The sequence below is a fragment of the Alternaria metachromatica genome (assembly GCF_023757995.1).
Source record: "Alternaria metachromatica strain BMP 0045 chromosome Unknown scaffold_28, whole genome shotgun sequence".
NCBI classification, from domain to species: domain Eukaryota; kingdom Fungi; phylum Ascomycota; class Dothideomycetes; order Pleosporales; family Pleosporaceae; genus Alternaria; species Alternaria metachromatica.
Genome location: NW_026055519.1, coordinates 285,400 through 299,356, shown reverse-complemented (window position 1 = coordinate 299,356; position 13,957 = coordinate 285,400). Strand labels below are relative to the sequence as shown.

The following is a 13,957-nucleotide window of genomic DNA, read 5'->3' as shown; positions in this document are numbered from 1 at the left end:
TATATCCCCAAGGGCTGGGGTAAAACTTTCATCGATGAGAGATGAACGATTTGGTACCTTCGATCGGAATGGGTCCGTGCGAGAGGTATCACGTTCACTAGGGTGAAGTAGCTAAATGATCCCCAAGAATAATATCTACAGAAGATACCATCAACCGGCTTTCGAATTTGTGTTCTTCACGATGCTACTCAGCGATTCAAAACATCTCTATCGGTAGCCTTGATGCAAGAAGATCTAATCACGCCTACAAGGCTACTTCCAATGCGTATACAGATCTACGCGCCAGACGCGCCAATAGCAAGCGTTCCGGAGTAGCGCCGATATGCTCAGCCTCGTATGTTCGACTGCGGCACAGTTGCAAGCATTTTGGGTGCCTGTGAACAGCTCCGCTCAATACGGTTGCGCTTTCGCTCTCTTGATCACAGTTTGATTATACATCTATTTACCTATCGTTGTTCGAGACGTTGCTATGTACCATATCTCAAGACGGCCGCTCACCACTCTTGCCTTGTGTACTGTTCGAACGCATAACAAACGCTTATTCATCAGCAGAGGGCTTGTAAGTTGGCAAGGAGCTCCCGTCTATACAGTCCCAAGTACAAGGCCTGGACAAACACCGCTGTTTCGAGTAGCATTTTCCACATCAACGCATTCAAAGCATTCTTTCGGTGAAGGTACGCCATTTCCACCATCCCTGCCAATTCTATCTTTCACAATGCTAACCCAAACACAGATTTCGACCCCTACAACTACACTAAAGGGCGCTGGCTCCGTAACGATGCAATCGAGCGAAAGGCACGGTTCATACAATTCGACTTTGACGCTTTGTGTCGCAAGATTGTAGCACTATGCCCCGGTGCTCATTCCATCACCTCTTGTGAGAAGATTGAAGGCGGCAGCAATCGCGTCTTCATTTTCCACACTGACAATGGGGTACGTCTTGTTGCGAAACTGCCGTTTTCTGTGGCGGGCCCTCCGAGGTATACGACGGGTTCGGAGGTTGCTACTGTGGAGTACTGTACGTTTTAAACTCAGGGATTGGAAGACGAGAAGTGTGGAAAAGGAGGTGACTGACTTGACATTCTGTTAGTGCAAAGCAAGACCAGTATCCCTATTCCCAAGATCCTGGACTGGAGCGACGACGCTTCCAACACCATTGGAAGCGAGTACATCATCATGGAACATGCACCGGGCGTCTGCTTGGCTTCAAAATGGCACGAGATGACAGAGGTTCAGCGAACATTGTGCATGAAACCTATCTACCAGAAAATGAAAGAAGCCGCCAACCTCGCATTCCCTGCGTATGGTAGTATCTATCGAACTGACACACCGTACATCGAGGGTTCCACAATCCCGCTGGACTCAAACTTCTGCATCGGACCTAGTTGCGAAGACTTGTACTGGGACATTAAACCCACCTCACCGAAGTATTATCACGAAGTCAAGCCCAACCGAGGACCATGTAAGCCAACCCCCATCATCCCACTACTAGCGCAACATCCTCATCTTCACCCCAGGGCCATCCCTATCCACCTTCACCTCCGCCCTCACCGACGTAGGCCTCTCCCGCCTCCCACCCGCCATCATAGCCTCGACCCTCCGCCTCCCGTCCTACCACGGCACCATCTCAGAACACAAAGTCCTACTCGAATACTGCCGCGCGATAACAAAACAGATGATCCAAACTACGCTCATGCAAACGGTGTCGACGCCCATCTTATTCCACCCAGATCTGCATTCTCGGAACATATTCGTCTCGGATGAGGATCCAACGGTTCTTACGGCGATACTAGACTGGCAGGCCTCAGCTATACAGCCAGCGTTCTGGTATGCGGACTCCACACCTGACTTTGCACAGAAAGAAGTTGTAGAAGTTGCTGCTGAGGATGATGAACAAGGGGGAGCAGGAGATCGAGGACAAGGACAAGAACGAGAACAAAAACAACCCACACACACGCCCGCCAGCACCCTCCGCGCAGAAGCCTTCACCCACCTAATCCAATCCCATCTCCCCCGCGCAATGCTTATCCCCCGTACAATGGACGAAGCCTACCTCCGCCCCTTCACCTACGGCCACAGATCCTGGCTCCACGGTGCCACCCCCTTCCGCGAGGAACTCATCCAAACGTCGCGGCGATGGGGGGAATTAGGTTTCTCGACGGTAGGACCGTGTGCGTATCCCATGCCTAGCCGGGAAGAATATGCTGCGCATTGGGAAAAGTATAAAGAGTTCGAGGCAAGGCATACGTTTAAGTTGGAAGTGCAGAAAGTGTTGGGTGTAGAGAGTGGGGGGTGGGTGTGGGCGGATATGTATGACGTGACGAATAAGGCGCAGAAGGAGTGGTTTGAGGAGGCGATGAAGGGGGCGGTGGGGGAACGCGGGGAGAGGGTGTGGGTTAGTGAGGATGGGGAGAGGTTGACGGAGGCGGAGATTAGAGATACTTGGCCGTTTGATTTGGAGGATTGATGAGGTGGTGTGCATGGCGGTTTGTGTACGATAGGGTTTGTGCTTGTATGCATCTCTGCTCAACGTACGGCAGGATCTCTTCTCTCTCTTAGCTGTGTTGTTGCCATCACTATGATTAAGAGGCCCTCCACATGTCGACAGGCTCGTTCCTTCGACGAACGTAAGCGTGAGCGATACCTGAACAACGAACGATCAGAACACTAAGCAACACCAATTGAAACAATGATAAAGATTTTGCTATTTCAAACGTTTGAATCGGGGTATGCTTATATAACATCATCAATCGCCTTGGACCAGATCGTCAGGAAGAAGAAAAATGGCCCACAAAACAAGATAAAAGAGGACGCGCGCGCAGAAGAGACAGTCGCAATCATGGTCCTCGTCTACCCATACATCGTGCCTAGTATCCCGGTAGTAAAATGTCCAAAAGTATGTTTGCTCTCCCGCAGATTAACAACTTTTTCGAAAAACAGTCGTGCGTAGTTTGCTCGGTAATTATCAAGATGCGATTGCCCCTGTTTATCTGAAGCGAGCAGTGCAGCGGCCCATGACCTCGCCCTGGCAGACGAGCTCGGCATTGAATTCGGATCCGTCGAGCGTGAGGTAGATGTCAAAGTAGACGCGGTAGAAAGTACCTTGAGGGGTATCCATGCGTTCAAAGTCTTTTTCGAGGTTCTTTCGTGAGAGGTCGGAGGTGAGGGTGACGACTTCCTTGATGCCTGATTCGCTGTTAGTGCATACATTTCGTTCAGGTATGTCTTTCACTTACGAGGGTCTTTGGTGTACTCTGGGCAAACATCGTCGTCGCATGCGTAGAGTATATCCTCATACATGAGCGTCGCACCAGGCGCGACTTGTCTGAAGAACGAGACCTTGACTGGCTCGCCAATCTTGACTCTTTGGCCCTTTTGCACGAAAATCTGGCGTGTGTACTTGCAGCGATCTTTGCCGTCGAGAGACGGGACACGGTATTGTTCGGGGTGGTGGCCCTCTTTGAATGGCTGGAGAGTGGCCATGAGGTAATGCCTACGCGCAACACGGTGTGTGACAATTCGCTCTGTGATACCGGCTGTGACGGCTCCCTTGACGATGGCGGCGACGGAGTCCATGGGACGGACGACCTTTGACTGAAATTGGGGCGGGACGTGGAGTTTGATTTGTTGGAAGAGATATTCGGAGGCACCGAAACCACCGACCACCAAGACATTCTACTATTATCAGCACTGCAAGTGACGTGTTTCGACATCTGTGACTGCTTACCTGCAATGACCTGTTCTGTGCCTGAATAGCAATTATCTGGTTCCTGACAAGCTCGAGAATGCGGTTCACCACAGGCTCAAAGCACTGTAGAATCTCCTCATTGGTGAAGGTCATGTACCCCTCCTCAATGCCAGCCTCGGGGAATTCAGCCTCGATACCGACGTCGACAGCCCATTTTTGACCATTGTTTCGGAAGTCGGCTTTTATCCTGTTCTCGAAGTCCATGATGCATTTGGCGTACACTTTACCGGCTGTCTTGGAGCCATCTGGGAGTTTCATCTTCCTGATCTTGGCTCGCAGGATGTTGCTGAAGTTGCGGTTGAGCGCAGTGGAACCACATGAGTCTCCGGATCCAGCTGTGCACTCGGCGACGGAGAAGGGCTGCTCTTCTTCGACTTCGTAGGCGATCAAATCGACAGTGCCACCACCGCAATCGACAATGAGGACGGCGTCGTGTATCTTGAGGTTGAGCAGACCGGTCTTTGAGCAGAACATGGCGGCGGCTTCGGGTTCGGTGATGAGGGTCAGTCGGTTGTCGTTTTCGTCCCGCAAGAAACCAGCCTGAATGGCAGCCGCACGCGTTGCAGCCTTTCCAGCGTCGTTCCAGATGGCGGGCACTGTCAGGTAGTATCTGATGTTGCGCTCCTCGCGGTTGAACACCTCACCAAGTGTCTTCTGCAGCTGGTTCCGCATCGCCTGGCGCAGGTGGAAGAGGTAGTCGGCGGCGACATCGATCTCAGACTTGCCCGGGGGTAGCGGCGGGAGGTTGATGGGGTCGATGTATGTGTTTCCGGACAGCATGAGCTGCAGCTTGAACCATTCGACCTTTTGCACACCAGGCTTGGGGTAGCCCGTGGGGGCCAGAGCATCGGCGATGTCAGGGCCCCATCCGACTACCTTCTGGTACTGGTCGTAGTAGAGGACGGTGGGAATCTGGGAAGGGTTAGCGGGTGCATGTGGAGGGGTCAATCTAGCGCACCTTCTGCTTTGTCTGGTTGCCCGCGCCCGGCCATTCGGTGATGATGTCTTCCTTGGCCTCGGTGTTGGTCGCAAAGGCGAATGCGACGCCGGAGAAGGTGGTGCCCTGTGTGGCATGGTTAGCTGCTGCTGCGTCCGGGGGTGTCTGAGGCTACTCACAAAGTCGATGCCCACAATGAGCTGGGCCTTGGAGCGACCTTCGCCCGCTACTTCTGCCATGCCCGAGGGCCTATTGTACGTTGCGGGGGGACCATGAGGGGCAGGAGCTCCCGGTGGAGGAGCGCCGTAGCCCTGGCCGTACTGTCCAGCTCCCGGCGGGCCCTGGGGAGGATAGCCAGGCGGGCCAGCCTGCGGCGGGTAGCCCATGGGGGTCTGCTGGGGCGGGTAGCCAGGCGCGCCCGTGTTGATGGGCGGCAGAGGGCTCGCGGGCCGGCCGTGCTGTTGTTGCGGCGCACCGAGGCCGCCGGGCGGGGCATACGTGTACGAGGGCGGGCGGCCCAGGGGGTTTTGCTGGTTCATGGGGAGCGAGGTGCTGCTCGAATTCGAAGCCTGGGGCGATAGCGACGTCGGTCGTTGCGCTCCCGTGGGGGCGGGATTGCCTTGGGGCGTGGGCGAGGGATTGTGTGAGGAACTCTTGCGTTTCGAACCCACTAGGTTCTTGAAACGGGCGTTCATGGAACTCATGAGAGAGGAGGGAGGAGGGCTGGTCAGGCGGGAGGGGTGCGGTGCAGGATATCTGGGAGCGGTGCTGCGGCTGACAGCAAGCTGGGCGCGGTCCAAACGGCGCAAGCTGCAAGGCTGTGTGAAGGAAAGCCCGCCAACGCGGTGCGGCGCAGTCCCGGAATTGGCTGGGGCAGCTGGAGGACAGGCAAAGTATCCTCGAGCTTGACACGGCAGATGCAGCGCGCGCACACCCAACAGTTCAAGTCCCTGGCCACGGCGCTTGCTGGCGAAATTGACGCGGCGGGGTGAATTGTACACAAAGAGCGGGTCACTCTCCGCCGGTCAGCATCCTGGGCATCCTACGCCACATACTAAGGCCATCGCTCACGACCAGCCACGTCGAGCCGCTGTCAAACACGTCTGTTCAGTCCAGTTCCCAGCGGTACCCCAGCGACATGCAACGACTATTCCCGGCCGAACACCACGTGCTGAGCAGGGCCGACTCTCAAGAGGATGAGATAGTTTCCTCAAGCAGTTGACTATGGCGGCCTAACCAATCCGTCAACGATGCATCCGTCTTACAAGCCCGAGCTGGGTGGGTCCGCTGCACACTGCTCACCTCAGCACTCTAGATGCCTGAGGTTGCACGTTGCGGATGCCTTGCCCTATGCGAGCAATGGGTTCGAATTGCAAAGGTACAAGCTTGACATTCCAGTGCAGTTTGCGACTCCGTCCTATCTTCGCGTTTCTTTGTTCCGATGCCCATCGATGCCATGCTACGGACCCACTAAACTCTCCACACCAGGGTCCGTAAGGCTGGTGTCTAAACTTGGAACCGGCCCTGTTCGGTCACGGTATGCTAGCGTCGAATTGTGCAGCACGTTAACCAGTACATCTTGGACTTGCATGCGTATGTTTGAGACTCGATCAAAATTTCCAATGCCAATGTCTTGATGCTATGCGTAGTATGTGCTAGAATGATTTCAAGATGCGACCATCCAACGTGCCAATGTACCCAGTGTACCCAGTGTATCCAATGTGTCCGATGTACCATGTTCCAGTGTATCCAACGTAAAACGCCAACAAGTATCCCACCGCCCTATCCAAAAGTCGTGTAGAATGCTCGCCTGTGTACCATAACCCCCAATGCTGTATCCGCGATCATCCCACCAGCCCACTCCCAAACGCCAGCCAAGCCAACACCCCCGACACAACCAACAACATTATCGCAACCACGAACATCGCAACAATATTCTCAACCGAGTACCTCACATCATCCGGCCTGACCACATCCACACCAATCTGACTCTCCTCGTCTTCCTCGCGACCCCCGAGCTGGCCGCGCGGTACGTACTGCACAAGCGTGTCGCGATAAGACTGACGGACTGCGATTGCGTATGGTGGTGGTGCGTCGGCTGGATAGAAAGCATCGTTGGATTGGTGATGTAATTCCGTCGACTGCGTGTACGCGTGGGAGACGAGGTGAGCGAGGGGCACGTCGTCGGCGTCTGGGATGTGGGGTGGTGAGTCTGTGTATGGTTGGTAGGGTGGGCTGTGTCGTGACTGTCGTCGGTGGGTCGGTGAAGTGGTTTGACGCGTCGATGGTGATGCTTCTGTTGGTGTTGGAGGGTCGTCGCGGTAGGGCTCTTCGTCTGCGTAGGGAGGAGGCGTTGCGGACAGCGGTTTTATGGTCGCGGATGAGTCTGAGGAGCTGGGTGATGTTTCGTGGGTAGACGATGTTATTTGATCCCGTGCCGGAGAGTCGCGATATGGTGTAGTAGTAGTGTTCTGCGCAATGGTTAGCTGACGTGACTCCAAAAGGGAGGATGAGTTGAATGCACACCTCCATGATGAGCTTCCAAAGCAGGATACGATGCGTTCTCTCTCAAATAAACCTCCAACACTGCCAAAAGAGCGTCCAATTCCCTCAAGCACTGCCAAAGAAGCTGCTGTAAGCTATGTCACCAAGATGCTGTTGAGCGCGATCAGTAGAGGCTGCGGCACGTTACACAGCACAGGAGGTTAGCAGTCGCGTAGTCACAGGCACATATCAAGCTGGAGAGCACAAGGCAGCTGCGACAGGCGTCCAAGGCCTTCTGCAGCAGCGGCGCAGTAGTCCATAGCTGCCCCCATCGGATGGCTGGGGGGTAGCTTCGACATCCATGCGCTGTGACGATTGTGGCTATAGCGGGGACGAGTGGGTTTAGCGCTGAGGCGCCATTCCTGGCTACGCCGCTGCCGGGCCGGCAAGGCAGACATTATGACATCGGCATGCCGTTGGGTTTTATCGAGTATCGCGGACGAATACTGACCAACATCCTCACATCGAAGGAGTCTTCTGCAGAGCAGATTCTATCGAGTTCTCGCATTTCTCAACAAGGTTTGCAGCCAATATCAGTGCTTCCAAAGTTCCGAAGAGGAAGGACCATCGCACCGCCACAGTTCCGAAACTCTGACCCGCGACGCGACATTTGCCTGACATTTCAGGAACGCGTTTCAGGATGAAAATAGGAAGCGTTCGAGACTAGAAGCGCTCGCATAATGAACTAGTTCATTTAGAGGTGACAGATATCGCGTCTCATCTGCATTGTCGGCAAGGGGGGACGCGAGCCAGCTGCAGTGCACCTTGAAGCTTCAGCGTGCACGCGCTGTGTACATCACCAAAAACATGGACGCAAATACACCAAAGACATAGTAAGCATTCTTTCATTAAACCGGCCTCTGCTCTAATCGCTCATCCAATCTTACTCTCCAAAATCTCCGAACGCAATGTTTCCCTCAACACCTCTGCGTCTCCGCACTGTTCATAGCAGAATGTTCAGACCCTCTGTCGATCTACCCACGGTATTCTTCCTCACCGCCAAAACTTCATACCAAAATTAATAGTCATTGACTCGTCAAAGGGTTGCGTATCTCTGGATTCAGTCTCCTATTTACTTCCCTGAAGTTTTTCTGGTGGCATTCTTCCTACCTCATCCTACAGTCCCCTTCTCACGTGTGGTTCACGATGCTTCAGTCTAGACGCGAATGCAAGACCGTTCGCAGACAGGCACTACTTACTGTGCCCTTCTTGTTCTACTTCGACCACGTCGTGGAACTTCGTTATCGGATTCGCTCTCACTCGGGCAGTCATCGTTCTCGGTCCCGGCGCCATCTTGAGGGGAGGTCTGGTTGACGACCCTCAAGACTCGTCCGCTACCAGACTCGCCTCTGGAGGTGTTCTCCGGCGAGGTACCGTTGGTAAGCGAAGGAGCGTCCGTAAAATCCCCGTCGAAATCCGCGAACTGCGATTGATCGATCGATCCGCTGTGGTTGTCTGGATTGTGTTCTTCGTAGAGCCCTTCGTAGAAAGCCATGTCGTCATCTGCAAGGGTAGCCTCTGAAGTTTCAGCGCTGTCTTGTGTGTAATACCAGTCGGTCGAAGCGCTTTCCGGGACAGAGCCTTCTGATGAATGCGATACTGACGCGTTACGGACCCTCAGTGGCCCCTGACGTACGTAGTACGGAAAAGACGAATTGTTTTCTTCATCTCCTTCGTCATCAGCGTCTGCCGAGCTGTTGTCATCGACGGGTTGCGTGTTGGTAGCCCACCAACGCTCAACCCCAAGGTCTCCGGAACCACCGTTCGAGACCGCGGACGAGGGAAAACGGGACTCAGCTGAACCTGCGTCTTCAAACGACCCCTCATCAAGAGAAAATCGTCTAACAGCTGGTACTGCCTCTGCTGCATCGTCTGAAACTTCATCTAATCCACCAATGCCAACACATTTCCGCTCATTCCCACAATCCCCAAACTCACCATCCTCGGACGAGTAAAGCGAAAAACGAGATTTCGCCGGAACAGCCTCTTCGACTGACCATTCATCCAGGAAGAAACGGCGAGCTGCTAGGAATGCTTCTGACATGCGGTCTGAAACATCATCTTGTCTATCGACGTGATATTCCGGGTAGTCTGGCCATGACGATGACGACAAAACTGAGGCGTCATCTGGAATATCAATATCAGTCCGGTAGCACAGTGACGCTGAAGCTGCGAGTTGTGCGCGGAAGTTCGTGTCCTCTACGGTGAAAGAGCCGTAGCTTGATGATACCGACTGTGGAGAAGAATCTGAGGTAGTACGATTCATGACACGCAGACGCGGACAGGATCCATCCTCTACCATGTCGGCGTACGAACGATACTGCGGGCTGCCTACCTGAGGGAGCTCGTAGCATTCAACATGGGAGTAGGTCGCACCTTTGACGTTCGCACCTTCCCATTGCTGTGAGTTGGTATTAGCAAAGTCCGGGGGTACCGAATGTGATTGGTGTCCAGGTCCCCCGTATCCGACATCAACATCTCGTAAGAAATAGGCGTCTGCCTCACCACCAGGGTGATAACCAAGCATATCATCTTGCTGATCCCGCGACTGCAGCCGTGGACGATTCCGGTACCTGACAGCGTTGGAACGTTGAAGATATACCGCAGCCGGAGGAGGCGGCCGCGGCATCGACCGCTTGTCGATCCCAACCAGTTTGGCAAGTACAGAAAAAGGCTCGTCGTCGCTAATAGAGTCCCCAATCGATGATGGCGAAGGCGAAGGCGACCGTGAACGCTGCCTAACAACCTCCACAGCATTCCTGATGAGATTGGAGACACTGGAGACGACTTCCTTGACCTGGGGTACACAAGCCTGACGATCATCTCGCCTATGCTCCTCCACAGTCGTCTCAGGCACCATAGCCATACTTTCCATCAAGCATCGCGGTTGCTCGGCAGATATCTCCGGATTCGTCATATCCAAGCTCAGCCTTTCCCGGAACCTGGAGGAGCCGGCAGGACGGTTAGCATACCGAGGTGGCGCTGATGAAGGGTAGACACGTACGAAGTTCTGTTGGGTTTCCGGGACTTCGGGTTTTTCGGAAGGTGTGGTGGTGATGGGGGTTTCGGTTGGTCGTTTGGTTGGCTTGTTATTACGCATCTTTAAGATTGACAAGATCTGAGTTGCGCCGAAAGTCATGTTCGTAAATATGTATGTGTGATAGATTTCGAAATTGTCGTTGAGTATTCGATGACACCGTAAGTCTTGAATCGGTAGCTCAGTGTCTTTCCAATATATCTTAGCTTCCCAGTTCACTAAGCTTTCAGACTTTCACGGTAATGTTTGCTTTGGGACCATTCGGGAATAGTTCAGGTCACTGTTTTATACAGGGCATTGCTTCTAGCGATGTCTGCGAACATCTCCGATTTACTCTTAGTGCAAGAACGCGGATGGCCAAGATGAGTCATGCCACGCTGACATTGTGAGTATAGAGCGAGTGGACATCTGATGTTGAGCGGTTCGATTCGGTCAGAGTGGTCGATTTCATGGATCAATAGGACTCGTGGCGCGAAGTAAAGACACAGCATATCGAATGCAGTGAAAGTCAAATGCGCACTTGGTGGCTGTAATTATGTCGTTATATTGATCATCTTCTACCGGAGGCTGTCTGACGTTTCGTGATCCCCCTAAAATGTGAGTCTTGACCCCGCTACAAACTGAGAGCCAGCCCATTGTACATCATTCTGCCGCGACGTCGTGATCGCATAGCTATGATACGACAAGGGTATCCAGATTATGCTCATGAAGTGATGTTCAGAACATAAACAGAGTCGTGGCCAACTTATGAATGTTCCAAGACTCGGGTATATTGCGTGAAAAGATCAATACCTTCAATGACGCGTCCGAACCCGTCATGAAGGATGATTGGGGTATCATGGACTTCGTGACTGGAAGCTTACGCGGTAAGGTTCTCAAGGTTATCAGCCTTACTGAGTCGCCTGACGCCCTCCGCCTTCCTGTCTTCCGCAAGAAGGGAAGCGAATTTACTAGCCTTTCTGATCTGTGGTCCTTTCCAGTAGAAGACGTAGATTGGTGCCACGACCAAACAAGACAGGCATGCCAGTAAGGTAGTGGCGTACTCGGACTTCTGGGGGCTTGACGATGCAAGGTTGTTGTACATGGGCGTGGCGTACATGGCGGAGATACCGGCGAGGAAATCACGAGCGAACGCGTTTCCTCCGGTGGCCGAAGCCGAGTATGGTCCGTAGGCGGCGATCATGTAATCGACGGAGGAGTAGTAGATGGCGAAGTTTGCCAGTCCTACGAGGAAGGAGAATATCATCGGCGCGATCCAATGGGTTTGTGGTGGTCCCATACCTATGTTACCATTAGCTGAAGTTCAATTGATGGTATCCGGGAGTCAACTTACAAGTCCAGGCAAATCCGAAGAGCCCGATAGGCTCGAAGAGCGCAAGCAGAAGAAGCGGCTTCAATCGTCGCTCTGGTGTCATCCAGTCGGGGCCGTTCTTCTTGCGCAGGTGATCATCGCGCCAGAACCAAGGCCAGTACAAGAAGTAGGTGAAGAAGTAAGCGGCGTTGATGGGAATGAAAGCCCAAGCGACTTGAAGCGTGCCGAAACCGAAGTTGTTCGGGAATGTGACGTTGAATGCTTCCAGGAACGTGAAGATCAGAGCGTCGGAGAAACCAGAGAGTAGCGACAGGCACAAGACGATTGGTTCCCGAACAAACATCTCAAACGGACGGAGCCAGATCTTCCCGGCTTCCTTGAGCGAAATTCGGGGCGATTTAAGTTCATTCGGTCCGTAGATGTTGGGATCCTCGCCGGTCTTGCGACGTCTCTTGGCCTCTCGATCGATGAGAATGGTAGCTCGGCTCTCGGGCATGAAGAAGTGTACTGCTTGCACAGCAACACCGAAGATCAACTGGATCCAAAAGTTCCATTGCCAGGAAAGGTATTTTTCGATAGGGCCACCGATGACACCACCAATAGAGGTTCCGATCGTAGACGACAAGACGATAAAGCACAGCGGCCAGTGCTGCGTCTCTGGTTCGTACATATCCGCGATAAGACCAAGAGTCACACTACCTCCTGCTGTGGAGAGACCACCCTAATACTTATCAGCGTTGGAAGTACCAAGTACGGAGGAGACTTACAAGAGCTCTGCAGACTATAATGGTGGCGAAGTTCGGTGCAACAGAGCATGGAATTTCCCAGATGTTGATAAGGAACATGCTGAGCTGCAGAATCGGCCATCTACCAAACTCCTCACTCCATGGCGCCCATAGCTCGCAGCCAAAGGAGTAGAAGACCAAATAGATCATCTGTCCAACGCGCGCTGCCTGTGCGCTAATTCCGAAGTGCTCGGAGATGGGGTTGACGGCGCTAGGATAGACCGACGTGTTGAAGTTCATGGAGATTTGGATTCCAGCAATGGAAGCCAGGTACATGGCCTTCTTCCACTTGGGCCATGAGTATGCGAGCTTATCCCAGCACTCCCATTCTCTCAGCTCGCGCTTCCCGTCTGCACGGATCATCGACGGGTGGTGGTTTCCTTGAGGGTCGACAGGGACATCGACATGCCACTTCTCCTCCTCGCTAGTCTCGGCTGGGATGCTTGGGCGTCGCGAGGTATCATCTTTCTCAGAAATTGGGCCTGACCCAGCTCGGGCGGGCGAAGGGTGCCTGGACTCGCGTTCCGTCATCGTAGGGTGGGCTGGACGAAGAAGCTGGAGATGAGAGTCGGGGTGCGGGTTGGGGTATTAAGGCCCTCTTGAACCCAACAAAAGTCCACATTTGGCATCCACCTCCAGAATGACGTCTGAGGAGAAAGCCCGTTGCGAAGAACGACTCTCCACTCAGAGAGGGGCCTGTCACAATGGGATCCATTGTTGCGAACCCATTTCGTACAAAATCGGCCTAAAATTTGACGTTGAGATCGGGGTGATAGATGCCATCGACGACATCGACAACCTGGGCGATGAAGTGTGTCTCGGGGTGGGCCTAGCCTGGCCATGTCGGGGTGCTCTTTGGCGGTTATGTCTTGTGGACCCAACTATGTGACGGTAAGCTTCGTCCATGCAGCGAAAAACTAGTCGTTATGTGCTTAATCCACTTCTTGCCGACGTGCGCTCACCTCCCGACAGGCCAAACGTCCGTAGATCTGCATGCGGCTCAAGCAAAGAATGGGCCAAGTGGGTCAAAAACCCACAAGTTCTCAAGCAGCTAAGGCGGTCACCCGATAATGCTTGACTTATTTGGCTTCCTTGTGTCCGTTACAAATACAGGTACGCTCGTAAGAGAGTTGCCTCGCTCTGATCGCGTTGCGACGTTGACGAAATCTTTCAGACTGTCGCGTCTGAGTAAGTCAGTGGCACCTTAGGCAGGCAGCAAGAAAGAGCCTTTATCGGCTCCAGCCGCGGCATGTAAGAATGCGGTCTGGCAATTGATCATCATGCCGTAGTCGTCCGATTGGGGTATAGATGGGAAGAGGCTCTGCGGGCGACGGATGCAGGTGCAGGTGAAAACTCTTAGCTCGGTAGCATGACATCATGGCGCATGAACGCGAGATCCGCCGCGGCAGCAACACCAGAGCCAATCCTCACGATGCTTTCAGGTCGGTCTCGACCGGGCGTCGCACATACTCCTTGGAGTAACCTACCCGGGCTCTTTTGTGCACGGTGTTGTGAGTCAACACGTGTTGCACGTTTCCCCTACCCGCATATCTCCACCGCTTGACCTATGTGCATCCACTGTTCTACGCACGTG

The 13,957-nt window shown here is 53.5% G+C and overlaps 5 protein-coding genes across 5 annotated transcripts; 1 reads left to right on the top strand and 4 right to left on the bottom strand.

The window, feature by feature from the left end:
• Positions 1 to 928: 928 nt before the first annotated feature.
• On the top strand, positions 929 to 2,467 carry J4E83_008951 (uncharacterized protein; the record flags this gene model as incomplete). The annotated part of the gene is made up of 3 exons (XM_049335844.1): positions 929 to 933; positions 1,098 to 1,462; positions 1,518 to 2,467. The coding sequence occupies 3 exons, from the start codon at positions 929 to 931 to the stop codon at positions 2,465 to 2,467; spliced, it is 1,320 nt and encodes a 439-aa protein (XP_049185110.1).
• A 519-nt stretch (positions 2,468 to 2,986) lies between these two features.
• J4E83_008950 (uncharacterized protein) lies at positions 2,987 to 5,389 on the bottom strand (the record flags this gene model as incomplete). The annotated part of the gene is made up of 5 exons (XM_049335843.1): positions 2,987 to 3,186; positions 3,237 to 3,675; positions 3,728 to 4,660; positions 4,707 to 4,811; positions 4,865 to 5,389. The coding sequence occupies 5 exons, from the start codon at positions 5,387 to 5,389 to the stop codon at positions 2,987 to 2,989; spliced, it is 2,202 nt and encodes a 733-aa protein (XP_049185109.1).
• A 1,140-nt stretch (positions 5,390 to 6,529) lies between these two features.
• Positions 6,530 to 7,217, bottom strand: J4E83_008949 (uncharacterized protein; the record flags this gene model as incomplete). Its single annotated transcript, XM_049335842.1, has 2 exons — positions 6,530 to 7,156; positions 7,212 to 7,217. 2 exons carry the CDS (start codon positions 7,215 to 7,217, stop codon positions 6,530 to 6,532), a joined length of 633 nt encoding a protein of 210 aa, XP_049185108.1.
• Positions 7,218 to 8,424: 1,207 nt separating this feature from the next.
• J4E83_008948 (uncharacterized protein) lies at positions 8,425 to 10,329 on the bottom strand (the record flags this gene model as incomplete). Its single annotated transcript, XM_049335841.1, has 1 exon — positions 8,425 to 10,329. One exon carries the CDS (start codon positions 10,327 to 10,329, stop codon positions 8,425 to 8,427), a length of 1,905 nt encoding a protein of 634 aa, XP_049185107.1.
• A 796-nt stretch (positions 10,330 to 11,125) lies between these two features.
• J4E83_008947 (uncharacterized protein) lies at positions 11,126 to 12,726 on the bottom strand (the record flags this gene model as incomplete). Its single annotated transcript, XM_049335840.1, has 3 exons — positions 11,126 to 11,547; positions 11,600 to 12,299; positions 12,346 to 12,726. 3 exons carry the CDS (start codon positions 12,724 to 12,726, stop codon positions 11,126 to 11,128), a joined length of 1,503 nt encoding a protein of 500 aa, XP_049185106.1.
• Positions 12,727 to 13,957: the final 1,231 nt, after the last annotated feature.